We start from the raw sequence: 26433 nt of genomic DNA on the forward strand, positions 1-26433 counted from the left end.
GAAAAATATATATACACTTTTTGTAAAAAAATAAATAAAAAAAATACAAAACAGCCCTGCGTTACCCACTCCAATCAGCAGACGGCGATGTGTGTCTTTCCGGCTATGCTGCCAGTGTGACGTTTAATCTAGTGGACGGGACGCTTCTTCAACAACAGCAGCAGTAGCTATTCAGCACCCTCGGTAGCTTCCAACATTACCGAGACATTAGAGCTCTTAAGACGCTTTCGTTGTATCTTTGCCTCTGTTTTAAAATATAACGTACTTATTTCGTATAGCTAGTTGACCCATTTCATTTCATATTTACGTTGTTATTCAGGTTAGTAGCGAGCTGGCTTGCTAAATTAGCTTAGCACCGGGCTAGTCGTTTATCCTAACTAACTAACTTAGCTAGTTAACATCGCCAACCATGAGCTCATTAAACTACTCCCCTCCTGCCAAAGAAAAGGAGGTCTGCTGTACATTATCGTAAAAGAAGAAGAAGAGGAGAATATTACAGTGAAAAGAGAGAAATAAGCTTTCAGAATGAAAAAGAAGGAGGAGGATGTTACAGTGAAAAAAGAGAAAGAACATTTTGACGAGGAAGAGGGTAAAGAGACTGTCACAGTGGAAGAGGATGAGGTAGAATCTTTCAGAATGGAAGCGGAGGCTATCGGTGTCACATTGAAAGAAGAAGAGGTGGATGTTATAGTGAAAGAAGAGAAAGAACATTTTAGAGTGAAAGATGAAGAGGGGATAGAGGCTGTCACAGTGGAAGAAGAGGAGGTAGAATCTTTCAGAATTAAAAAGGAGGAAGAGGAGGATGTTACAGTGAAAGAAGAGGAAGAACCTTTTAGAGTGGAAGAGGAGGCTATCTTAAGAAACGAGGAGGAAGACGTATTGGGAGATGAAGAGGAGACTGAAGATCTGATTAACACCAGTGAGTACCGTCTTAAAAACAGGGTCACAAACTGCCCTTGTTGAGTTAATGTATCGTTTTAATAAATGGCTCTGGGCCTCGCCATTTATTCTGGGAGAATATAACTAATAAATGTCCACTGAACTTAGTTCAAATGTCGTACCCCATCAGAACCCAAAATATAAGCTTGTTTTACTCCTTTGTTTGTAAACAATGTAATTGTAAATAAACACTGTATATCCTCAAAACATGGAGGTAGTTCCATTAGGCTGAACCTGAGACATGAGACTGTTATGAAAAGCTCTATAGACATGTAATAAATTATTATTATGCATTAAGAATGTTGGATCATTTTGAATATTGTTCTAATTCTAGATATTCAGTTACATAATATAATTTAAATATTCCCAGTTGTTAATGGGGAAGCTAACATGGCTGCTATAATGTCACGTTCAGACTTTCAGTCGTATATATGTATTGATAATGAGGGAGCTAACATGACTTCCATAATGTCATGTAAAGGCACCATAATGCAGAAACTTGGCCCAAACCTCTAAATACCTCTGGACTGAACCAGGTTGAGCTGGTCTAAAGCCTGAACCGGGTTGAGCCGGGCTAAAGACTGAACTGGGTTGAGCCGGGCTAAAGCCTGAACCGGGTTGAGCCGGGCTAAAGACTGAACCGGGTTGAGCCGGGCTAAAGCCTGAACTGGGTTGAGCTGGGTTAAAGCCTGAACTGGGTTGGGAGTATACCAAACACTACACTGAGTATACCAAACACTACAACACTACACTGAGTATACCAAACACTACAACACTACACTGAGTATACCAAACACTACACTGAGTATACCAAACACTACAACACTACACTGAGTATACCAAACACTACAACACTACACTGAGTATACCAAACACTACAACACTACACTGAGTATACCAAACACTACAACACTACACTGAGTATACCAAAAACTACACTGAGTATCCCAAACACTACACTGAGTATACCAAACACTACACTGAGTATATCAAACACTACAGCACTACACTGAGTATACCAAACACTACACTGAGTATACCAAACACTACACTGCGTATATCAAATACTACAGCACTACACTGAGTATACCAAACACTACAGCACTACACTGAGTATACCAAACACTACAACACTACACTGAGTATACCAAACACTACAACACTACACTGAGTATACCAAACACTACACTGAGTATACCAAACACTACAACACTACACTGAGTATACCAAACACTACACTGAGTATCCCAAACACTACACTGAGTATACCAAACACTACACTGAGTATATCAAACACTACAGCACTACACTGAGTATACCAAACACTACACTGAGTATACCAAACACTACACTGCGTATATCAAATACTACAGCACTACACTGAGTATACCAAACACTACAGCACTACACTGAGTATACCAAACACTACAACACTACACTGAGTATACCAAACACTACAACACTACACTGAGTATACCAAACACTACACTGAGTATATCAAACACTACAGCACTACACTGAGTATACCAAACACTACCCTGAGTATACCAAACACTACAGCACTACACTGAGTATACCAAACACTACCCTGAGTTTACCAAACACTACACCGAGTATATCAAACACTACAGCACTGCACTGAGTATACAAAACACGACCCTGAGTATACCAAACACGACACTGAGTATACCAAACACGACACTGAGTATACCAAACACGACACGGAGTATACCAAACACTACACGGAGTATACCAAACACTAGTAGTTTGTAACCACCACCATGTACCCTACTCTTAAACCTTTTCTTCAATGCCTCTGTAGTTTGTAGTGCTACGAATTGGTAGTAATTTAGGCAGGTTACCTTGATGTTCTTGGTTACAGTGACTTTGGTGGTCTGCTTAAAACATGTATTACAGACTCAGTCAGGGACAGGTTGAACATGTCAGTGAAGATACTTGGCAGTTGTTCAACGCATGCTCTGAGTACACTTCTTGGTAATCTGTCTGGCTCTGTGGCCTTATGAATGTTGACCTGTTTAAAGGTCTTACTCACATCGGCTACGGAGAACGTGATCACACAGTCGTCCGGAACAGCTGGTGCTCTCATGCATGCTTCAGTGTTGCTTGCCTCAAAGTGCCTGTAGAAGTAAGTTAGGTCATCTGGTAGGCTCGTGTCACTGGACAGCTCGCAGCTGGGCTTTCCCTTGTGGTCATTAATAGTTTGCAAGCCCTGCCACATCCAACTAACCAGTGTAGTAGGATTCAATCTTAGTCCTTTATTGACGCCTTACCTGTTTGATGGTTCGCCGGAGGGCATAGCGGGATTTCTTATAAGCGTCCGGGTTAGAGTCCCGCTCCTTGAAAGCGGCAGCTCTAGCCTTTAGGTCAGTGCGGATGTTGCATTTAATCCATGGCTTCTGGTTGGGGTATGTACGTACAGTCACTGTGGGGGACGACGTCATCGATTCACTTATTGATTTAGCTGGTGACTGATGTGATTAAACCTCAGTTTAACCATGTGGAGGTTTCATTCAGGTCTCTCTGTTTAACCAAATACTCTGTTTGTCTTTGGCAGGAGAGGGACCAGACTCTCACTCTGACTGTGAGAAGAGTACTTCAGGGGATCCAGTCCCATTGATGCCTATACCAGTGAGACGACACCACTGTTCTCAGTGTGGAAAGAGATTTACCCTGTTAGGGAACCTGAAAAGGCATGAGAAGACACACACGGGAGAGAAGCCTTTCCAATGTTCCCAGTGTGGAAAGAGTTTTACACGATTAGGGAACCTGAATATGCATGACAGATCACACACGGGAGAGAAACCTTTCCAATGCTCCCAGTGTGGAAAGGGTTTTACAGGGTTAGGGCATCTGAAGGAACATAAAAGAATACACACAGGAGAGAAGCCTTTCCAATGCTCCCAGTGTGGAAAGGGTTTTACCTTGTTAGGGAACCTGAATATGCATGACAGAACACACACAGGAGAGAAGCCTTTCCAATGCTCCCAGTGTGGAAAGGGTTTTACACAGTTAGGAAATCTGAAGGAGCATGAAAGAACACACACAGGGGAGACATCTTACCATTGCTCTTTGTGTGGAAAGGATTTTGCCAAGTTAGGGAGCCTAAAGGAACATACAAGAATACACACAGGAGAGAAACCTTTCCAATGCTCCCAGTGTGGAAAGAGTTTTACACGGTTAGGGCATCTGAAGGAACATGAAAGAATACACACAGGAGACAAGACTTTCCAATGTTCCCAGTGTGGAAAGAATTTTACACGGTTAGGGAACCTGAAAAGGCATGAGAGAGTACATACAGTCTTTCCAATACGCCCAGTGTGTAGCAGGAACCGGCTCAGAGACCAGAACCAAAAACTGGGAAAAAGTTGAGAAGCACAAACAGAATCAGGAAAGAAAGGGATCTCTACTTTTCCCGGAACAGAACCGTTATTTTAATTGCGTTGTAAACAGTTAATAACTTTCTTTTAAAGCAACTGCCCAGTGAAAATCTCACTTTAAAAGTTAATTCTGTTAACTCATATGTAAATGTTGTTGACGTGTCCTATACGTGTGTTTGTGGACAAAGCATAAATTGAAGAAAAACACTTCAAAACCCCCAAACAGACCATTTTTTAAAAATCTTGCTATTTCCTCATAGAACATGATGTCATCTCCCTGAGGAGGATAAGCTGGCCAATCAGTAGTCTACTTGTATTAATATTCTAATGACTGGTATACGCCCACACCATAACAACACAGAAAAGCTGCTTTTTAACATACTTAATAAATACAAATTTGAAGGAAAACGATTTCACTCATATTGTAATTAATTATAGGTCATGTTTCATAGAAGTCTGGAAACACTGGGAATTTAATTTAAATTCTGGCCATTTGTTTTTCAGTCCCACAAACATCGCCAATAAAGCGCTTTATGCAAAGCCTACCTGCCCTTCCCTCCTCCAGAGCTACTTGCTCTCTCCCCGTCTCAGTCGCATCTCGCGCCCTACACTTGTTGTCTGTCCATCATATAACTAGCTTGTCTGCTCCATAGCTGCTCCGTCCACACTGACTGGTGAAATCATTTAATGAGCTACATGTAAAAAAAAAAAAGAAGTGTTTTCACAGGTTAAAAAAGGAACAGAAAGGAACGATATAAACCGGTACGAACCAGTTCAGAACTTTATTTTGATGGTCGGAACCTATGAGGTATATAAACCCTGGATTGCTATGTATCGGCCAATGAGAGGCTTTGAAGCCACCGGTCGGCCGTATTGGCACTCCCCATTAGGAGCAGTCCTCCATAGGAATGAATGGAATCCTACAGTATTTCAATTAAATGTTTTCAAGGACATTCTTACATGTAATTAAGGAAAAAAAAACAGCAGCGTTGCAGTTCTTGACACAAACCGGTGCGCCTGGCATCTACTACCATACCTCGTTCATCAAAGGCACTTCATCTTTTGTCATGCCCGTTCATGGCACACAGCAGCGTTGCAGTTCTTGACACAAACCGGTGCGCCTGGTACCTACTACCATACCTCGTTCATCAAAGGCACTTCATCTTTTGTCATGCCCGTTCATGGCACACAGCAGCGTTGCAGTTCTTGACACAAACCGGTGCGCCTGGCACCTACTACCATACCTCGTTCATCAAAGGCACTTCATCTTTTGTCATGCCCGTTCATGGCACACAGCAGCGTTGCAGTTCTTGACACAAACCGGTGCGCCTGGCACCTACTACCATACCTCGTTCATCAAAGGCACTTCATCTTTTGTCATGCCCGTTCATGGCACACAGCAGCGTTGCAGTTCTTGACACAAACCGGTGCGCCTGGCACCTACTACCATACCTCGTTCATCAAAGGCACTTCATCTTTTGTCATGCCCATTCATGGCACACACACACACACACAATCCATGCCTCCACTGTCTCCGCCCCCTTCATCGATACTGATTTGAAGTGGAGTTAACAATAAGGGATCCTGGCTTTCACCTGGATTCACCTGGTTAGTCTATGTCCTGGAAAGAGCAGGTGTTCTTAAACCTTTGGATTCACCTGGTCAGTCTATGTCCTGGAAAGAGCAGGTGTTCTTAAACCTTTGTCCACTCAGTATATAAACAGTGTATATATTTTATGTTTAGCTCACACAATAGAATTTAAAAGTATTAATTTGTCTGTAAATGTGTCCAAAATGAATGTAGACATTAATACATGTATTTCTATATTGCCCATGGGGCACGAAGATGCCCCGCCCCCTTTTCAGTTATCCAGGGTTTATACACCTTTCTGTCATCCAGGGTTTATACACCTTTCAGTCATCCAGGGTTTATACACCTTTCAGTCATCCAGGGTTTATACACCTTTCAGTCATCCAGGGTTTATACACCTTTCAGTCATCCAGGGTTTATACACCTTTCAGTCATCCAGGGTTTATACACCTTTCAGTCATCCACAGTTTATACACCTTTCAGTCATCCAGGGTTTATACACCTTTCAGTCATCCAGGGTTTATGCACCTTTCAGTCATCCAGGGTTTATACACCTTTCAGTCATCCAGGGTTTATACACCTTTCAGTCATCCACAGTTTATACACCTTTCAGTCATCCAGGGTTTATGCACCTTTCAGTCATCCAGGGTTTATACACCTTTCAGTCATCCAGGGTTTATACACCTTTCAGTCATCCAGGGTTTATACACCTTTCAGTCATCCAGGGTTTATACACCTTTCAGTCATCCAGGGTTTATACACCTTTCAGTCATCCAGGGTTTATACACCTTTCAGTCATCCAGGGTTTATACACCTTTCAGTCATCCAGGGTTTATACACCTTTCAGTCATCCAGGGTTTATGCACATCATTGTTCGGAACAGTGGAATGTAACAAACAAATGGCGATTGGATAAAATGATTTTGGTTCCAACCCATGGGGTGTATTCATTCCACCGATTCTGTTGCAAAACGTTTCTTAAAACGGCAGCAAAAGGAACGAAAACGGGGAGGGACTTGAATTCATCCAATAAGTTTGTCCAACATTCAGGCGGAATGAATACACCCCAGGTGTGGAAAGAGTTTTACCCAGTTAGTGAACCCAGTTAGTGAACCCAGTTAGTGAACCCGGTTATTGAACCTAATTGTGGAAAGACATTTTCCAGGACAGAGGACCTGAAATTAGAGAATAGAAAGGCTGTGTTCTGACTTTTGTTTTTGTCTGAGAATTTGCCTTTTTTGTTTATGCCACATAAAATCATATTGTTTGTATGAAATCTTATTTTCATTTTTTCCTCTCAAGAATTTATTGTTAAAAACAGATTAACATTTTAAATGTGTATTTTATTTTGACTATGTATTTTGATTGATTGAATACAAGTCTGAATGCTTAGATGTTCATGATATGGTTTTGATATTTTGATACGGGGTTAGAATGGGGTTAGAATGGGGCTAACATTCTAGAACACGTAGCCTAATTCTTGATTCTAACCTTGAAATCTCACGAATTTAGTCGTTTTGTTTCATTGAATTCAGTTGTGTACTAGTCTTCAGGCTAAAGGTGTATGAAAATATGATGTTCTGAAAACGTCAGGTAAGTTGTTGACATGAATAACATTTACTACCTCATCAATGTTCCCAAAAGTATTATTCCACCGTGTCAGAGAAAACACAGGTGCTGATTGTAAAAAAAAAAAAAACTACATATTTTTGTCTGAATGTAAATCAAATGTGGAACACCACTAGTTGATGTTCATTATATAGATACACTACCGTTCAAAAGTTTGGGGTCACTTAGAAATGTCCTTGTTTTTGAAAGAAAAGCTAATTATTTGTCCATTAAAATAACATCAAATTGATCAGAAATACAGTGTAGACATTGTTAATATTGTAAATGACTGGAAACGGCTGATTTTTAATTCAATATCTACATTGGCGTACAGAGGCCCATTATCAGCAACCATCACTCCTGTGTTCCAATGACACGTTGTGTTAGCTAATCCAAGTTTATAATTCTAAAAGGCTAATTGATCATTAGAAAACCCTTTTGCAATTATGTTAGCATAGCTGAAAACTGTTGTTCTGATTATAAAGAAGCAATAAAACTGGCCTTATATAGACTAGTTGAGTATCTGGAGCATCAGCATTTGTGGGTTCGATTACAGGCTCAAAATGGCCCGAAACAAAGACCTTTCTTCTGGAACTTGTCAGTCTATTCTTGTTCTGAGAAATGAAGGCTATTCCATGTGAGAAATTGTCAAGAAACTGAAGATCTCATGCAACACTGTGTACTACTCCATACACAGAACAGCGAAAACTGTCTCTAACCAGAATAAAAAGAGGAGTTGGAGGCCCCGGTTGGGAGGCCCCGGTGCACAACTGAGCAAGAGGACAAGAACATTAGAGTGTCTAGTTTGAGAAACAGACGCCTCACAAGTCCTCAACTAGCAGCTTCATTAAATAGTACCCACAAAACACCAGTCTCAACGTCAACAGTGAAGAGGCGACTCCGGGATGCTGACCATCCAGGCAGAGTTCCTCTGTCCAGTGTCTGTGTTCTTTTGCCAATCTTAATCTTTTCTTTTTATAGGCCAGTCTGAGATATGGCTTTTTCTTTGCAACTCTGCCTAGAAGTCCTCCTTGCACAAAGGCGGAGGTAGCGGTCCTGCTGCTGGGTTGTTGCCCTCCTACGGCCTCCTCCACGTCTCCTGATGTACTGGCCTGTCTCCTGGTAGCGCCTCCATGCTCTGGACACTACGCTGACAGACACAGCAAACCTTCTTGCCACAGCTTGCATTGATGTGCCATCCTGGATGAACTGCACTACCTGAGCCACTTGTGTGGGTTGTAGACTCCGTCTCATGCTACCACTAGAGTGAGAGCACCGCCAGCATTCAAAAGTGACCAAACCATCAGCCAGGAAGCATAGGAACTGAGAAGTGGTCTGTGGTCACCACCTGCAGAATCACTCCTTTATTGGGGTTGTCTTGCTAATTGCCTATAATTTCCACCTTTTGTCTATTCTATTTGCACAACAGCATGTGAAATGTATTATCAAACAGTGTTACTTCCTAAGTGGACAGTTTGATTTCACAGAAGTGTGATTGACTTGGAGTTACATTGTGTTGTTTAAGTGTTCCCTTTATTTTTTTGAGCAGTTTATATGATTTTTTAAAACTTTTGGTCTGGGATTTTTTTTCTTTTTTCCATGAACTTCAGGGTCATTAGCTTCAGCACCAACATCACTCACACCAACTCACACTCACAAGTGCCTGATTGACTATCTCCGATAAGCAGGAACGATGGAGAGTAGAGTTTTTGAGGATCATGGATCAGTACCATGTTAAAGTACCATGTTTTGAGGATCATGGATCAGTACCATGTTAAAGTACCATGTTTTCAGGATCAAAAACCAGTACCATGTTTTCAGGATCATGGATCAGTACCATGTTAAAGGACCATGTTTTGAGGATCATGGATCAGTACCATGTTACGGTCCATGTTTTTCAAGATCATGGATCAGTACCATGTTTTTCAGGATCATGGATCAGTACGATGTTAAAGGACCATGTTTTGAGGATCAGTACCATGTTAAAGGACCATGTTTTCAGGATCATGGATCAGTACCATGTTAAAGGACCATGTTTTGAGGATCATGAATCAGTACCATGTTAAGGACCATGTTTTCAGGATCATGGATCAGTACCATGTTAAGGTCCATGTTTTTGAGGATCATGGATCACTACCATGTTAAAGGACCATGTTTTCAGGATCATGGATCAGTACCATGTTAAAGGACCATGTTTTGAGGATCATGGATCAGTACCATGTTAAGGTCCATGTTTTCAGGATCATGGATCAGTACCATGTTTTGAGGATCATGGATCAGTACCATGTTAAAGGACCATGTTTTTCAGGATCATGGATCAGTACCATGTTAAGGTCCATGTTTTCAGGATCATGGATCAGTACCATGTTAAGGTCCATGTTTTTCAGGATCATTGATCAGTACCATGTTAAAGTACCATGTTTTCAGGATCAAAAACCAGTACCATGTTTTCAGGATCATGGATCAGTACCATGTTAAAGGACCATGTTTTGAGGATCATGGATCAGTACCATGTTACGGTACATGTTTTTCAAGATCATGGATCAGTACCATGTTTTTCAGGATCATGGATCAGTACCATGTTTTCAGGATCATGGATCAGTACCATGTTTTGAGGATCATGGATCAGTACCATGTTAAAGTACCATGTTTTCAGGATCATGGATCAGTACCATGTTAATGTACTATGTTTTGAGGATCATGGATCAGTACCATGTTAAAGGACCATGTTTTCCGGATCATGGATCAGTACCATGTTAATGTACTATGTTTTGAGGATCATGGATCAGTACGATGTTAAAGGACCATGTTTTGAGGATCAGTACCATGTTAAAGGACCATGTTTTCAGGATCATGGATCAGTACCATGTTAAAGGACCATGTTTTGAGGATCATGGATCAGTACCATGTTAAAGTACCATGTTTTCAGGATCAAGGATCAGTACCATGTTAAGGTCCATGTTTTCAGGATCATGGATCAGTAACATGTTAAAGTGCCATGTTTTGAGGATCATGGATCAGTACTATGTTAAAGGACCATGTTTTCAGGATCATGGATCAGTACCATGTTAAGGTACATGTTTTTCAGGATCATGGATCAGTAACATGTTAAAGTACCATGTTTTGAGGATCATGGATCAGTACTATGTTAAAGGACCATGTTTTCAGGATCATGGATCAGTACCATGTTAAAGGACCATGTTTTTCAGGATCATGGATCAGTACTATGTTAAAGGACCATGTTTTCAGGATCAGTACCATGTTAAAGGACCATGTTTTTTGAGGATCATGGATCAGTACTATGTTAAGGTCCATGTTTTCAGGATTATGGATCAGTAACATGTTAAAGTACCATGTTTTGAGGATCATGGATCAGTACCATGTTAAAGTCCATGTTTTTCAGAATCATGAACCAGTACCATGTTTTCAGGATCATGGATCAGTACCATGTTAAAGGACCATGTTTTGAGGATCATGGATCAGTACCATGTTACGGTCCATGTTTTTCAAGATCATGGATCAGTACCATGTTTTCAGGATCATGGATCAGTACCATGTTTTGAGGATCATGGATCAGTAACATGTTACGGTCCATGTTTTTCAGGATCATGGATCAGTACCATGTTAAAGGACCATATTTTCAGGATCATGGATCAGTACTATGTTAAAGGACCATGTTTTCAGGATCATGGATCAGTACCATGTTAAGGTCCATGTTTTTCAGGATCATGGATCACTACCATGTTAAAGGACCATGTTTTTCAGGATCATGGATCAGTACTATGTTAAGGTCCATGTTTTCAGGATCATGGATCAGTAACATGTTAAAGGACCATGTTTTTCAGGATCATGGATCAGTACTATGTTAAGGTCCATGTTTTGAGGATCATGGATCAGTACCATGTTAAGGACCATGTTTTCAGGATCAGTACCATGTTAAAGGACCATGTTTTGAGGATCATGGATCAGTACCATGTTAAAGGACCATGTTTTTGAGGATCATGGATCAGTACCATGTTAAGGACCATGTTTTCAGGATCATGGATCAGTACCATGTTAAGGTCCATGTTTTGAGGATCATGGATCAGTACCATGTTAAGAAACATGTTTTTCAGGATCATGGATCAGTACCATGTTTTCAGAATCATGGATCAGTACCATGTTAAAGGACCATGTTTTCAGGATCATGGATCAGTACCATGTTAAGGTCCATGTTTTCAGGATCATGGATCAGTACCATGTTAAGGTCCATGTTTTGAGGATCATGGATCAGTACCATGTTAAAGTCCATGTTTTTCAGGATCATGGATCAGTACCATGTTAAGAAACATGTTTTGAGGATCATGGATCAGTACCATGTTAAAGTGGTAATTTGCTGGTTTGATGATTCTCTTATTTCCCCACAATATTCTTAATTCACCTTTTGTTTGGCACAATGCTCTTCTTATTTGCACCATGTGTTTTACATGGTAGTCTTTATTATTATAACTGTCTTTATGGTGGTCTTTATTATTGTGACTGTCTTTATGGTGGTCTTTATTATTGTGCCTGTCTTTATGGTAGCCTTTATTGTGACTGTCTTTATGGTAGTCTTCATTACAACTGTCTTTATGGTAGTCTTTACTATTGTGACTGTCTTTATGGTAGTCTTTACTATAACTGTCTTTATGGTAGTCTTTACTATAACTGTCTTTATGGTGGCCTTTATTATTGTGACTGTCTTTATGGTAATCTTTATTATTGTGACTGTATTTATGGTAATCTTTATTATGGTGACTGTCTTTATGGTAGTCTTTATTATTGTGACTGTCTTTATGGTAGTCTTTACTATAACTGTCTTTATGGTGGTCTTTATTATTGTGACTGTCTTTATGGTAGTCTTTATTATTGTGACTGTATTTATGGTAATCTTTATTATTGTGACTGTATTTATGGTAATCTTTATTATGGTGACTGTCTTTATGGTAGTCTTTATTATTGTGACTGTCTTTATGGTAGTCTTTACTATAACTGTCTTTATGGTGGTCTTTATTATTGTGACTGTCTTTATGGTAGTCTTTATTATTGTGACTGTATTTATGGTAATCTTTATTATTGTGACTGTATTTATGGTAATCATTATTATGGTGACTGTCTTTATGGTAATCTTTATTATGGTGACTGTCTTTATGGTAGTCTTTACTATAACTGTCTTTATGGTGGTCTTTATTATTGTGACTGTCTTTATGGTGGTCTTTATTATTGTGACTGTATTTATGGTAATCTTTATTATTGTGACTGTATTTATGGTAGTCTTTATTATGGTGACTGTCTTTATGGTAATCTTTATTATGGTGACTGTCTTTATGGTAATCTTTATTATGGTGACTGTCTTTATGGTGGTCTTTATTATTGTGACTGTCTTTATGGTAATCTTTATTATGGTGACTGTCTTTATGGTAATCTTTATTATGGTGACTGTCTTCATGGTAGTCTTCATTATTGTGACTGTCTTTATGGTAGTCTTTATTATAACAGTCTTTATGGTAGTCTTTATTATGACAGTCTTTATGGTAGTCTTTATTATGACAGTCTTTATGGTGGTCTTCATTATGACAGTCTTTATGGTGGTCTTTATTATTGTGCCTGTCTTTATGGTAGTCAATCAATCAATCAATCAATTTTATTTTATATAGCCCTTCGTACATCAGATAATATCTCGAAGTGCTGTACAGAAACCCAGCCTAAAACCCCAAACAGCTAGAATGCAGGTGTAGAAGCACGGTGGCTAGGAAAAACTCCCTAGAAAGGCCAAAACCTAGGAAGAAACCTAGAGAGGAACCAGGCTATGAGGGGTGGCCAGTCCTCTTCTGGCTGTGCCGGGTGGAGATTATAACAGAACTATGCCAAGATGTTCAAAAATGTTCATAAGTGACAAGCATGGTCAAATAATAATCATGAATAATTTTCAGTTGGCTTTTCATAGCTGATCATTAAGAGTTGAAAAACAACAGGTCTGGGACAGGTGGCGGTTCCATAACCGCAGGCAGAACAGCTGAAACTGGAATAGCAGCAAGGCCAGGCGGACTGGGGACAGCAAGGAGTCACCACGGGCGGCAGTCCCGACGCATGGTCCTAGGGCCCAGGTCCTCCGAGAGAAAGAAAGAGAGAAGGAGAAAATTAGAGAGAGCCAAGATTTTCAAAATGTTCATAAATGACAAGCATGGTCAAATAATAATCAGGAATAAATCTCAGTTGGCTTTTCATAGCCGATCATTAAGAGTTGAAAACAGCAGGTCTGGGACAGGTAGGGGTTCCATAACCGCAGGCAGAAGAGTTGAAACTGGAATAGCAGCAAGGCCAGGCGGACTGGGGGCAGCAAGGAGTCACCACGGCCGGTAGTCCCGACGTATGGTCCTAGGGCTCAGGTCCTCCGAGAGAAAGAGAGAAGGAGAAAATTAGAGAGAGCCAAGATTTTCAAAATGTTCATAAATGACAAGCATGGTCAAATAATAATCAGGAATAAATCTCAGTTGGCTTTTCATAGCCGATCATTAAGAGTTGAAAACAGCAGGTCTGGGACAGGTAGGAGTTTCGTAACCGCAGGCAGAAACAGTTGAAACTGGAATAGCAGCAAGGCCGGGCGGACTGGGGACAGCAAGGTGTCAGCATGCCCGGTAGTCCTGACGTATGGTCCTAGGGCTCAGGTTCTCAGAGAGAAAGAGAGAACGAGAGAATTAGAGGGAGCATACTTAAATTCACACAGGACACTGGATAAGACAGGAGAAGTACTCCAGGTATAACCAACTGACCCTAGCCCCCCGACACATAAACTACTGCAGCATAAATACTGGAGGCTGAGACAGGAGCGGTCAGGAGACACTGTGGCCCCATCCGAAGAAACCCCCGGACAGGGCCAAACAGGAAGGATATAACCCCACCCACTCTGCCAAAGCACAGCCCCCACACCACTAGAGGGATATCCTCAACCACCAACTTACAATCCTGAGACAAGGCCGAGTATAGCCCACAAAGGTCTCCACCACAGCACAACCAAGGGGGGGCGCCAACCCAGACAGGAAGTTCACGTCAGTAACTCAACCCACTCAAGTGACGCACCCCTCCTAGGGACGGCATGAAAGAGCACCAGCAAGCCAGTGACTCAGCCCCAGTAACAGGGTTAGAGGCAGAGAATCCCAGTGGAGAGAGGGGAACCGGCCCTGGAGAGACAGCAAGGGCGGTTCGTTGCTCCAGAGCCTTTCCGTTCACCTTCACACTCCTGGGCCAGACTACACTCAATCATATGACCTACTGAAGAGATAAGTCTTCAGTAAAGACTTAAAGGTTGAGACCGAGTCTGCGTCTCTCACATGGGTAGGCAGACTGTTCCATAAAAATGGAGATCTATAGGAGAAAGCCCTGCCTCCAGCTGTTTGCTTAGAAATTTTAGGGACAATTAGGAGGCCTGCGTCTTGTGACCGTAGCGTACGTGTAGGTATGTACGGCAGGACCAACTCGGAAAGATAGGTAGGAGCAAGCCCATGTAACGCTTTATAGGTTAACAGTAAAACCTTGAAATCAGCCCTTGCCTTAACGGGAAGCCAGTGTAGGGAAGCTAGCACTGGAGTAATATGATCAAATTTCTTGGTTCTAGTCAGGATTCTAGCAGCCGTATTTAGCACTAACTGAAGTTTATTTAGTGCTTTATCCGGGTAGCCGGAAAGTAGAGCATTGCAGTAGTCTAACCTAGAAGTAACAAATGCATGGATTAATTTTTCTGCATCATTTTTGGACAGAAAATTTCTGATTTTTGCAATGTTACGTAGATGGAAAAAAGCTGTCCTTGAAACAGTCTTGATATGTTCGTCAAAAGAGAGATCAGGGTCAAGAGTAACGCCGAGGTCCTTCACAGTTTTATTTGAGACGACTTTACAACCATCAAGATGAATTGTCAGATTTAACAGAAGATCTCTTTGTTTCTTGGGACCTAGAACAAGCATCTCTGTTTTGTCCGAGTTTAAAAGTAGAAAGTTTTCAGCCATCCACTTCCTTATGTCTGAAACACAGGCTTCTAGCGAGGGCAATTTTGGGGCTTCACCATGTTTCATTGAAATGTACAGCTGTGTGTCATCCGCATAGCAGTGAAAGTTAACATTATGTTTTCGAATAACATCCCCAAGAGGTAAAATATATAGTGAAAACAATAGTGGTCCTAAAACGGAACCTTGAGGAACACCGAAATGTACAGTTGATTTGTCAGAGGACAGACCATTCACAGAGACAAACTGATATCTTTCCGACAGGTAAGATCTAAACCAGGCCAGAACTTGTCCGTGTAGACCAATTTGGGTTTCCAGTCTCTCCAAAAGAATGTGGTGATCGATGGTGTCAAAGGCAGCACTAAGGTCTAGTAGCACGAGGACAGATGCAGAGCCTCGGTCTGACGCCATTAAAAGGTCATTTACCACCTTCACAAGTGCAGTCTCAGTGCTATGATGGGGTCTAAAACCAGACTGAAGCATTTCGTATACATTGTTTGTCTTCAGAAAGGCAGTGAGTTGCTGCGCAACAGCTTTTTCTAAAATATTTGAGAGGAATGGAAGATTCGATATAGGCCGATAGTTTTTTATATTTTCCGGGTCAAGGTTTGGCTTTTTCAAGAGAGGCTTTATCACTGCCACTTTTAGTGAGTTTGGTACACATCCGGTGGATAGAGAGCTGTTTATTATGTTCAACATAGGAGGGCCAAGCACAGGAAGCAGCTCCTTCAGCAGTTTAGTAGGAATAGGATCCAGTATGCAGCTTGAAGGTTTAGAGGCCATGATTATTTTCATCATTGTGTCAAGAGATATAGTACTAAAACACTTAAGTGTCTCTCCCGATCCCAGGCCCTCGCAGAGCTGTGCAGATCCAGGACAGCTAAGCCCTGGAGGAATACGCAGATTCAAAGAGGAGTCCGTAATTTGCTTTCTAATGGTCATGATCTTTTCCTCAAAGAAGTTCATGAATTTATTACTGCTGAAGTGAAAGCCATCTTCTCTTGGGGAATGCTGCTTTTTAGTTAGCTTTGCAACAGTATCAAAAAGAAATTTTGGATTTTTCTTTTTTTCCTCGATTAAGTTGGAAAAGTAGGATGATTGAGCAGCAGTGAGGGCTCTTCGGTACTGCACGGTACTGTCTTTCCAAGCTAGTCGGAAGACTTCCAGTTTTGTGTGGCGCCATTTCCGTTCCAATTTCCTGGAAGCTTGCTTCAGAGCTCGGGTATTTTCTGTATACCAGGGAGCTAGTTTCTTATGACAAATGTTTTTCGTTTTTAGGGGTGCAACTGCATCTAGGGTATTGCGCAAGGTTAAATTGAGTTCCTCAGTTAAGTGGTTAACTGATTTTTGTCCTCTGACGTCCTTGGGTAGGCAGAAGGAGTCTGGAAGGGCATCAAGGAATTTTTGTGTTGTCTGAGAATTTATAGCACGACTTTTGATGCTCCTTGGTTGGGGTCTGAGCAGATTATTTGTTGCGATTGCAAACGTAATAAAATGGTGGTCCGATAGTCCAGGATTATGTGGAAAAACATTAAGATCTACAACATTTATTCCATGGGACAAAACTAGGTCCAGAGTATGACTGTGGCAGTGAGTAGGTCCAGAGACATGTTGGACAAAACCCACTGAGTCGATGATGGCTCCGAAAGACTTTTGGAGTGGGTCTGTGGACTTCTCCATGTGAATATTAAAATCACCAAAAATTAGAATATGATCTGCTATGACTACAAGGTCTGATAGGAATTCAGGAAACTCAGAGAGGAACGCTGTATATGGCCCAGGAGGCCTGTAAACAGTAGCTATAAAAAGTGATTGAGTAGGCTGCATAGATTTCATGACTAGAAGCTCAAAAGACGAAAACGCCATTTTTTTTTTTGTAAATTGAAATTTGCTATCGTAGATGTTAGCAACACCTCCGCCTTTGCGGGATGCACGGGGGATATGGTCACTAGTGTAACCAGGAGGTGAGGCCTCATTTAACACAGTAAATTCATCAGGCTTAAGCCATGTTTCAGTCAGGCCAATCACATCAAGATTATGATCAGTGATTAGTTCATTGACTATGACTGCCTTTGAAGTGAGGGATCTAACATTAAGTAACCCTATTTTGAGATGTGAGGTATCACGATCTCTTTCAATAATGGCAGGAATGGAGGAGGTCTTTATCCTAATAAGATTGCTAAGGCGAACACCGCCATGTTTAGTTTTGCCCAACCTAGGTCGAGGCACAGACACAGTCTCAATGGGTATGGCTGAGCTGACTACACTGACTGTGCTATTGGCAGACTCCACTAAGCTGGCAGGTTGGCTAACAGCCTGCTGCCTGGCCTGCACCCTATTTCATTGTGGGGCTAAAGGAGTTAGAGCCCTATCTATGTTGGTAGATAAGATGAGAGCACCCCTCCAGGTAGGATGGAGTCCGTCACTCCTTAGCAGGTCAGGCTTGGTCCTGTTTGTGGGTGAGTCCCAGAAAGAGGGCCAATTATCTACAAATTCTATCTTTTGGGAGGGGCAGAAAACAGTTTTCAACCAGCGATTGAGTGCTGAGACTCTGCTGTAGAGCTCGTCACTCCCCCTAACTGGGAGGGGGCCAGAGACAATTACTCGATGCCGACACATCTTTCTAGCTGATTTACACGCTGAAGCTATGTTGCACTTGGTGACCTCTGACTGTTTCATCCTAACATCGTTGGTGCCGACGTGGATAACAATATCTCTATACTCTCTACACTCGCCAGATTTAGCTTTAGCCAGCACCATTTTAAGATTAGCCTTAACGTCGGTAGCCCTGCCCCCTGGTAAACAGTGTATGATCGCTGGGTGATTCGTTTTAAGTCTAATACTGCGGGTAATGGAGTCGCCAATGACTAGGGTTTTCAATTTGACAGAGCTAACGGTGGGAGCCTTCGGCGTCTCAGACCCCGTAACGGGAGGAGTAGAGACAAGAGAAGACTCAGACTCAGACTCCGACTCGCTACATAATGGGGAAAACCGGTTGAAAGTTTCTGTCGGCTGAATGAGCGACACCGGTTGAGCATTCCAACAGCATTTCCCTCCAGAAGCCATGAGAAAGTTGTCCGGCTGCGGGGACTGTGCGGGGGGGATTTATACTAACGTTACTATCTGTACTTACTGGTGGCACAGGCGCTGTTTCTTCCTTTCCTACACTGAAATTACCCTTGCCTAACGATTGCGTCTGAAGCTGGGCTTGCAGCACAGCTATTTTCGCCGTAAGGCGATCGTTCTCCTGTATATTATGAGTACAGCGACTGCAATTAGAAGACATCATGTTAATGTTACTACTTAGCTTCGGCTGTTGAAGGTGTTGACGAACCATGTCCAGATAAAGCGTCCGGAGTGAAAAAGTTGAATGAGGGAAAAAAGTTGCGATGGAAAAACTAAAAATATAAACGGTAATTAAAAACAGAAACAAAACAAAAAACGTAAAGTTGTCAGCTAGCAAAGTAAAGTAAAGTTGGCAGCAAAACGTCTGCAGATTCAACAGGAAGTCTTTATTATTGTGACTGTATTTATGGTAATCTTTATTATAACAGTCTTTATGGTAGTCTTTATTGTGACAGTCTTTATGGTGGTCTTCATTATGACAGTCTTTATGGTGGTCTTTATTATTGTGACTGTCTTTATGGTAGTCTTTACTATAACTGTCTATGGTAGTCTTTACTATTGTGACTGTCTATTGTAGTCTTCATTATTTTGACTGTCTTTATGAAAGTCTTGATTGTAGTCTTCATTATTGTGACTGTCTTTGTGGTAGTCTTTATTATTGTGACTGTCTATTGTAGTCTTCATTATTCTGACTGTCTTTATGGTAGTCTTGATTGTAGTCTTCATTATTGTGACTGTCTTTGTGGTTGTCTTTATTATTGTGACTGTCTATTGTAGTCTTCATTATTCTGACTGTTGTTATGGTAGTCTTTATTATTGTGACTGTCTTTATGGTAGTCTTTACTATAACTGTCTTTATGGTAGTCTTTACTATAACTGTCTTTATGGTGGCCTTTATTATTGTGACTGTCTTTATGGTAGTCTTTATTATTGTGACTGTCTTTATGGTAGTCTTTATTATGGTGACTGTCTATATGGTAGTCTTTATTATGGTGACTGTCTTTATGGTGGTCTTCATTATGACTGCATTTATGGTGGTCTTTATTATTGTGACTGTCTTTATGGTAGTCTTTATTATTGTGACTGTCTTTATGGTAGTCTTTATTATGGTGACTGTCTATATGGTAGTCTTTATTATGGTGACTGTCTTTATGGCAGTCTTCATTATGGTGACTGTCTTTATGGTAGTCTTCATTATGACTGAATATATGGTGGTCTTTATTATTGTGACTGTCTTTATGGTAGTCTTTATTGCAATGAGATTGGTATAGTCTAACTTGTATGCAGTGTTTAGTGCCTCTTTGTATGCACTGTTGATATACCAGGGCCTGGGCATGCAGTTAGGTTTGTACAGTGTGATGATATACCAGGGCCTGGGCATGCAGTTAGGTTTGTACAGTGTGATGATATACCAGGGCCTGGGCATGCAGTTAGGTTTGTACAGTGTGATGATATACCAGGGCCTGGGCATGCAGTTAGGTTTGTACAGTGTGATGATATACCAGGGCCTGGCCATGCAGTTAGGTTTGTACAATGTGATGATATACCAGGGCCTGGGCATGCAGTTAGGTTTGTACAGTGTGATGATATACCAGGGCCTGGGCATGCAGTTAGGTTTGTACAGTGTGATGATATACCAGGGCCTGGGGATGGAGTTAGGTTTGTACAATGTGATGATATACCAGGGCCTGGGCATGCAATTAGGTTTGTACAGTGTGATGATATACCAGGGCCTGGGCATGCAGTTATGTTTGTACAGTGTGATGATATACCAGGGCCTGGGCATGCAGTTAGGTTTGTACAGTGTGATGATATACCAGGGCCTTGCATGCAGTTAGGTTTGTACAGTGTGTTGATATACCAGGGCCTGGGCATGCAATTAGGTTTGTACAATGTGATGATATACCAGGGCCTGGGGATACAGTTAGGTTTGTACAGTGTGATGATATACCAGGGTCTGGGCATGCAGTTAGGTTTATACAGTGTGATGATATACCAGGGCCTGGTCATGCGTTAGGTTTGTGCTGTGATGATATACCAGGGCCTGGGCATGCAGTTAGGTTTGTGCAGTGTGATGATATACCAGGGCCTGGGCATGCAGTTAGGTTTGTACAGTGTGTTGATATACCAGGGCCTGGGCATGCAATTAGGTTTGTACAGTGTGATGATATACCAGGGCCTGGGCATACAGTTAGGTGTGTACAGTGTGATGATATACCAGGGCCTGGGCATGCAGTTAGGTTTGTACAGTGTTATGATATACCAGGGCCTGGGCATGCAGTTAGGTTTATACAGTGTGATGATATCCAGGGCCTGGTCATGCAGTGTGATGATATACCAGGGCCTGGGCATGCAGTTAGGTTTGTGCAGTGTGATGATATACCAGGGCCTGGGCATGCAGTTAGGTTTGTACAGTGTGATGATATACCAGGGCCTGGGCATGCAGTTAGGTTTGTACAGTGTGATGATATACCAGGACCTGGGCATACAGTTAGGTTTATACAGTGTGATGATATACCAGGGCCTGGGCATACAGTTAGGTTTATACAGTGTGATGATATACCAGGGCCTGGGCATGCAGTTAGGTTTGTACAGTGTGATGATATACCAGGGCCTGGGCATACAGTTAGGTTTATACAGTGTGATGATATACCAGGGCCTGGGCATGCAGTTAGGTTTGTACAGTGTGATGATATACCAGGGCCTGGGGATACAGTTAGGTTTGTACAGTGTGATGATATACCAGGGTCTGGGCATGCAGTTAGGTTTATACAGTGTGATGATATACCAGGGCCTGGGCATGCAGTTAGGTTTGTGCAGTGTGATGATATACCAGGGCCTGGGCATGCAGTTAGGTTTGTACAGTGTGATGATATACCAGGGCCTGGGCATGCAGTTAGGTTTGTACAGTGTGATGATATACCAGGGCCTGGGCATGCAGTTAGGTTTATACAGTGTGATGATATACCAGGGTCTGGGCATGCAGTTAGGTTTATACAGTGTGATGATATACCAGGGCCTGGTCATGCAGTGTGATGATATACCAGGGCCTGGGCATGCAGTTAGGTTTGTGCAGTGTGATGATATACCAGGGCCTGGGCATGCAGTTAGGTTTGTACAGTGTGATGATATACCAGGGTCTGGGCATGCAGTTAGGTTTATACAGTGTGATGATATACCAGGGCCTGGTCATGCAGTGTGATGATATACCAGGGCCTGGGCATGCAGTTAGGTTTGTGCAGTGTGATGATATACCAGGGCCTGGGCATGCAGTTAGGTTTGTACAATGTGATGATATACCAGGACCTGGGCATACAGTTAGGTTTATACAGTGTGATGATATACCAGGGCCTGGGCATACAGTTAGGTCTATACAGTGTGATGATATACCAGGGCCTGGGCATGCAGTTAGGTTTGTACAGTGTTATGATATACCAGGGCCTGGGCATACAGTTAGGTTTATACAGTGTGATGATATACCAGGGCCTGGGCATACAGTTAGGTTTATACAGTGTGATGATATACCAGGGCCTGGGCATGCAGTTAGGTTTGTACAGTGTGATGATATACCAGGGCCTGGGCATGCAGTTAGGTTTGTACAGTGTGATGATATACCAGGGCCTGGGCATGCAGTTAGGTTTGTACAGTGTGATGATATACCAGGGCCTGGGCATGCAGTTAGGTTTGTACAGTGTGATGATATACCAGGGCCTGGGCATGCAGTTAGGTTTGTACAGTGTGATGATATACCAGGGACTATGGATGCAGTTAGGTTTGTATGCAGTCTGGTGATATACCAGGGACTGGGGATGTAGTTAGGTTTGTGCAGTGTGATCATATTCCAGGGCCTGGGCATGGTATATGTGAAAATGGATTAAATAAATGTTTTTCCTCATCAATCTACACACAATGCTGCATAATTACAAAGCGAAAACAGGTTGTTTTGAATTTTTAGCAAAAAACAGAAATACCTTATTTACATACTGTTGAAGTCGGAAGTTTACAAACTCGTTTTTTCAACCACTCCACAAATGTCTTGTTAACAAACTATAGTTTTGGCAAGTCGGTTAGAACATCTAATTTGTGCATGACACAAGTCAATTTTCCAACAAGTGTTTACAGACAGATTATTTCACTTATATCACAATTCCATATATATACATATTTATATACACTGCTCAAAAAAATAAGGGGAACACTTAAACAACACAATGTAACTCCAAGTCAATCACACTTCTGTGAAATCAAACTGTCCACTTAGGAAGCAACACTGATTGACAATAAATTGCACATGCTGTTGTGCAAATGGAATAGACAAAAGGTGGAAATTATAGGCAATTAGCAAGACACCCCCAATAAAGGAGTGATTCTGCAGGTGGTGACCACAGACCACTTCTCAGTTCCTATGCTTCCTGGCTGATGTTTTGGTCACTTTTGAATGCTGGCGGTGCTCTAACTCTAGTGGTAGCATGAGACGGAGTCTACAACCCACACAAGTGGCTCAGGTAGTGCAGCTCATCCAGGATGGCACATCAATGCGAGCTGTGGCAAGAAGGTTTGCTGTGTCTGTCAGCGTAGTGTCCAGAGCATGGAGGCGCTACCAGGAGACAGGCCAGTACATCAGGAGACGTGGAGGAGGCCGTAGGAGGGCAACAACCCAGCAGCAGGACCGCTACCTCCGCCTTTGTGCAAGGAGTAGCACTGCCAGAGCCCTGCAAAATGACCTCCAGCAGGCCACAAATGTGCATGTGTCAGCATATGGTCTCACAAGGGCTCTGAGGATCTCATCTCGGTACCTAATGGCAGTCAGGCTACCTCTGGCGAGCCCATGGAGGGCTGTGCGGCCCCACAAAGAAATGCCACCCCACACCATGACTGACACACCGCCAAACCGGTCATGCTGGAGGATGTTGCAGGCAGCAGAACGTTCTCCTCCAGACTCTGTCACGTCTGTCACATGTGCTCATGTGCTCAGTGTGAACCTGCTGTCATCTGTGAAGAGCACAGGGCGCCAGTGGCGAATTTGACAATATTGGTGTTCTCTGGCAAATGCCAAACGTCCTGCACGGTGTTGGGCTGTAAGCACAACCCCCACCTGTGGACGTCGGGCCCTCATACCACCCTCATGGAGTCTGTTTCAGACCGTTTGAGCAGACACATGCACATTTGTGGCCTGCTGGAGGTCATTTTGCAGGGCTCTGGCAGTGCTACTCCTTGCACAAAGGCGGAGGTAGCGGTCCTGCTGCTGGGTTGTTGCCCTCCTACGGCCTCCTCCACGTCTCCTGATGTACTGGCCTGTCTCCTGGTAGCGCCTCCATGCTCTGGACACTACGCTGACAGACACAGCAAACATTCTTGCCACAGCTCGCATTGATGTGCCATCCTGGATGAGCTGCACTACCTGAGCCACTTGTGTGGGTTGTAGACTCCGTCTCATGCTACCACTAGAGAGAGAGCACCGCCAGCATTCAAAAGTGACCAAAACATCAGCCAGAAAGCATAGGAACTGAGAAGTGGTTTGTGGTCACCACCTGCAGAATCACTCCTTTATTGGGGGTGTCTTGCTAATTGCCTATAATTTCCACCTTTTGTCTATTCCATTTGCACAACAGCATGTGCAATTTATTGTCAATCAGTGTTGCTTCCTAAGTGGACAGTTTGATTTCACAGAAGTGTGATTGACTTGGAGTTACATTGTGTTGTTTAAGTGTTCCCTTTATTTTTTTGAGCAGTGTATATATAAAGCAAGTCCAGTGAGTCAGAAGTTTACATACACTAAGTTGACTGTGCCTTTAAACAGCTTGGAAAATTCCAGAAAAGGATGTCATGGCTTTAGAAGCTTCTGATAGGCTAATTGACATCATTTGAGTCAATTGGAGGAGTACCTGTGGATGTATTTCAAGGTCTACCTTCAAACTCAGTGCCTCTTTGCTTGACATCATGGGAAAATCAATAGAAATCAGCCAAGCCAAATAAATTGTAGACCTCCACAAGTCTGGTTCATCCTTTGGAGCAATTTCCAAACGCCTGAAGGTACCACGTTATTCTGTACAAACAATAGTACGCAAGTATGAACACCATGGGACCACGCAGCCCTCATACCGCTCAGGAAGGAGACACGTTCTGTCTCCTAGAGATAAACGTACTTTGGTGCAAAAAGTGCAAATGTGAAGATTCTGGAGGAAACAGGTACAAGGGTATGTATATCCACAGTAAAACAAGTCCTACATCGACATAACCTGAAAGGCCGCTCAGCAAGGAAGAAGCCACTGCTCCAAAACCGCCATAAAAAAAGCCAGACTACGTCTTCCCTTCAGCAGTGATAAATTCATGAACTTCTTTGAGGAAAAGATCATGATCATTAGAAAGCAAATTACGTACTCCTCTTTAAATCTGTGTATTCCTCCAAAGCAGTAGTCCTGAGTCTGCACAACTCTGCCAGGACCTAGGATCAAGGGAGACACTTAAGTGTTTTAGTATTATACCTCTTGACACAATGATGAAAATATTCATGGCCTCTAAACCTTCAAGCTGCATACTGGACCCTTTCCCAACTAAACAACTGAAAGAGCTGCTTCCTGTGCTTGGCCCTCCTATGTTGAACATAATAAACGTCTCTCTATCCACCGGATGTGTACCAAACTCACTAAAAGTGGCAGTAATAAAACCTCTCTTGAAAAAGCCAAACCTTGACCCAGAAAATATATTCAACTATTGGCCAAAATCAAATCTCCCATTCCCCTCAATTTTTTTTACTGCCTTCCTGAAGACAAATAATACATACGAAACGCTTCGGTCTGGTTTTAGACCCCATCATAGCACTGAGACTGCACTTGTGAAGGTGGTAAATGACCTTTTAATGGCGTCAGACTGAGGCTTTGCATCTGTCCTCGTGCTCCTAGACCTCCTCGTGCTCCTAGACCTCCTAGACCTACACAGCTGGAACACACATGAAGGGTTTTACATGTCCTAATAATAAAATAAAATAAATGGTTTTACCCCCTTTTTCTCTCCAATTTCAATCTTGTCTCATCGCTGCAACTCCCCAACGTGCTCAGGAGAGGTGAAGGTGGTGTTGTGCGTCCTCCGAAACATGACCGGCCTAACCGCACTCCTTAACACCCGCCAGCTGAACTGGTAGTGTTCAGTCCTCCCAGACCGTTGGCCTGGAGTGGGATTAAATAGGGTTAAATAGTGGTAGTGTTCAGTCCTCCCAGACCGTTGGCCTGGAGTAGGATTAAATAGGGTTAAATAGTGGTAGTGTTCAGTCCTCCCAGACCGTTGGCCTGGAGTGGGATTAAATAGGGTTAAATAGTGGTAGTGTTCAGTCCTCCCAGACCGTTGGCCTGGAGTAGGATTAAATAGGGTTAAATAGTGGTAGTGTTCAGTCCTCCCAGACCGTTGGCCTGGAGTAGGATTAAATAGGGTTAAATAGTGGTAGTGTTCAGTCCTCCCAGACCGTTGGCCTGGAGTGGGATTAAATAGGGTTAAATAGTGGAATGTGTTAATAGTTGAAACTTTCCTTTTCCACAATTTGTATTACCGAATCAAAAATGTTGTGTAGGCAGGCCGTGAATGGCCTCACACACCAGGCCAGCAGGTGGCGGTATACGCACGTTATACCCGGATGAGCTCTGCCAACCAAATCATAAAGAAGAAGAAGTCAGCCACCTCGGTAGCTTGCTAGGCAACGTAGCTGAAACATTGGTGCTCTTCAGACGCTTTCGGTGATTATTAGCCACTGTGTTTTAAGC

General features: G+C 42.4%; 3 protein-coding genes across 3 annotated transcripts in view; 1 reads left to right on the forward strand and 2 right to left on the reverse strand.

Annotated features, from left to right (window-relative positions):
* The window catches only part of LOC129839193 (adhesion G protein-coupled receptor L1-like), a 25576-nt gene extending 25280 nt beyond the window's left edge, over nt 1-296 (reverse strand). Inside the window, exon 1 of the mRNA XM_055906501.1 lies at nt 288-296. Coding sequence (XP_055762476.1) covers nt 288-296 — 9 coding nt within the window. The remainder of the gene's footprint in view (nt 1-287) is intronic.
* Nucleotides 145-6401, forward strand: LOC129839999 (zinc finger protein OZF-like). Its single transcript, XM_055907777.1, has 2 exons — nt 145-919; nt 3515-6401. The coding sequence occupies exons 1-2, from the start codon at nt 526-528 to the stop codon at nt 4327-4329; spliced, it is 1209 nt and encodes a 402-aa protein (XP_055763752.1). The 5' UTR covers nt 145-525; the 3' UTR covers nt 4330-6401.
* Nucleotides 6402-11916: 5515 nt separating this feature from the next.
* On the reverse strand, nt 11917-26356 carry LOC129840000 (uncharacterized). Its single transcript, XM_055907778.1, has 2 exons — nt 25679-26356; nt 11917-14224 (listed from the first exon to the last, which is right to left on the reverse strand). The coding sequence occupies exon 2, from the start codon at nt 13123-13125 to the stop codon at nt 11998-12000; it is 1128 nt and encodes a 375-aa protein (XP_055763753.1). The 5' UTR covers nt 13126-14224; nt 25679-26356; the 3' UTR covers nt 11917-11997.
* Between the last annotated feature and the right edge of the window lie 77 nt (nt 26357-26433).

This window comes from Salvelinus fontinalis, chromosome 40 (assembly GCF_029448725.1).
Source record: "Salvelinus fontinalis isolate EN_2023a chromosome 40, ASM2944872v1, whole genome shotgun sequence".
Taxonomy (NCBI): domain Eukaryota; kingdom Metazoa; phylum Chordata; class Actinopteri; order Salmoniformes; family Salmonidae; genus Salvelinus; species Salvelinus fontinalis.

Coding starts and splice junctions, on each gene's coding strand:
- LOC129839999 (XM_055907777.1), top strand. CDS start 526: ATGAAAAAGAAGGAGGAGGATGTTACAGTGAAAAAAGAGAAAGAACAT. Junction 920..3,514: donor TGAAGATCTGATTAACACCA/GTGAGTACCGTC, acceptor TGTCTTTGGCAG/GAGAGGGACCAGACTCTCAC.
- LOC129840000 (XM_055907778.1), bottom strand. CDS start 13,125: ATGAAGACCACCATAAAGACTGTCATAATAAAGACTACCATAAAGACT.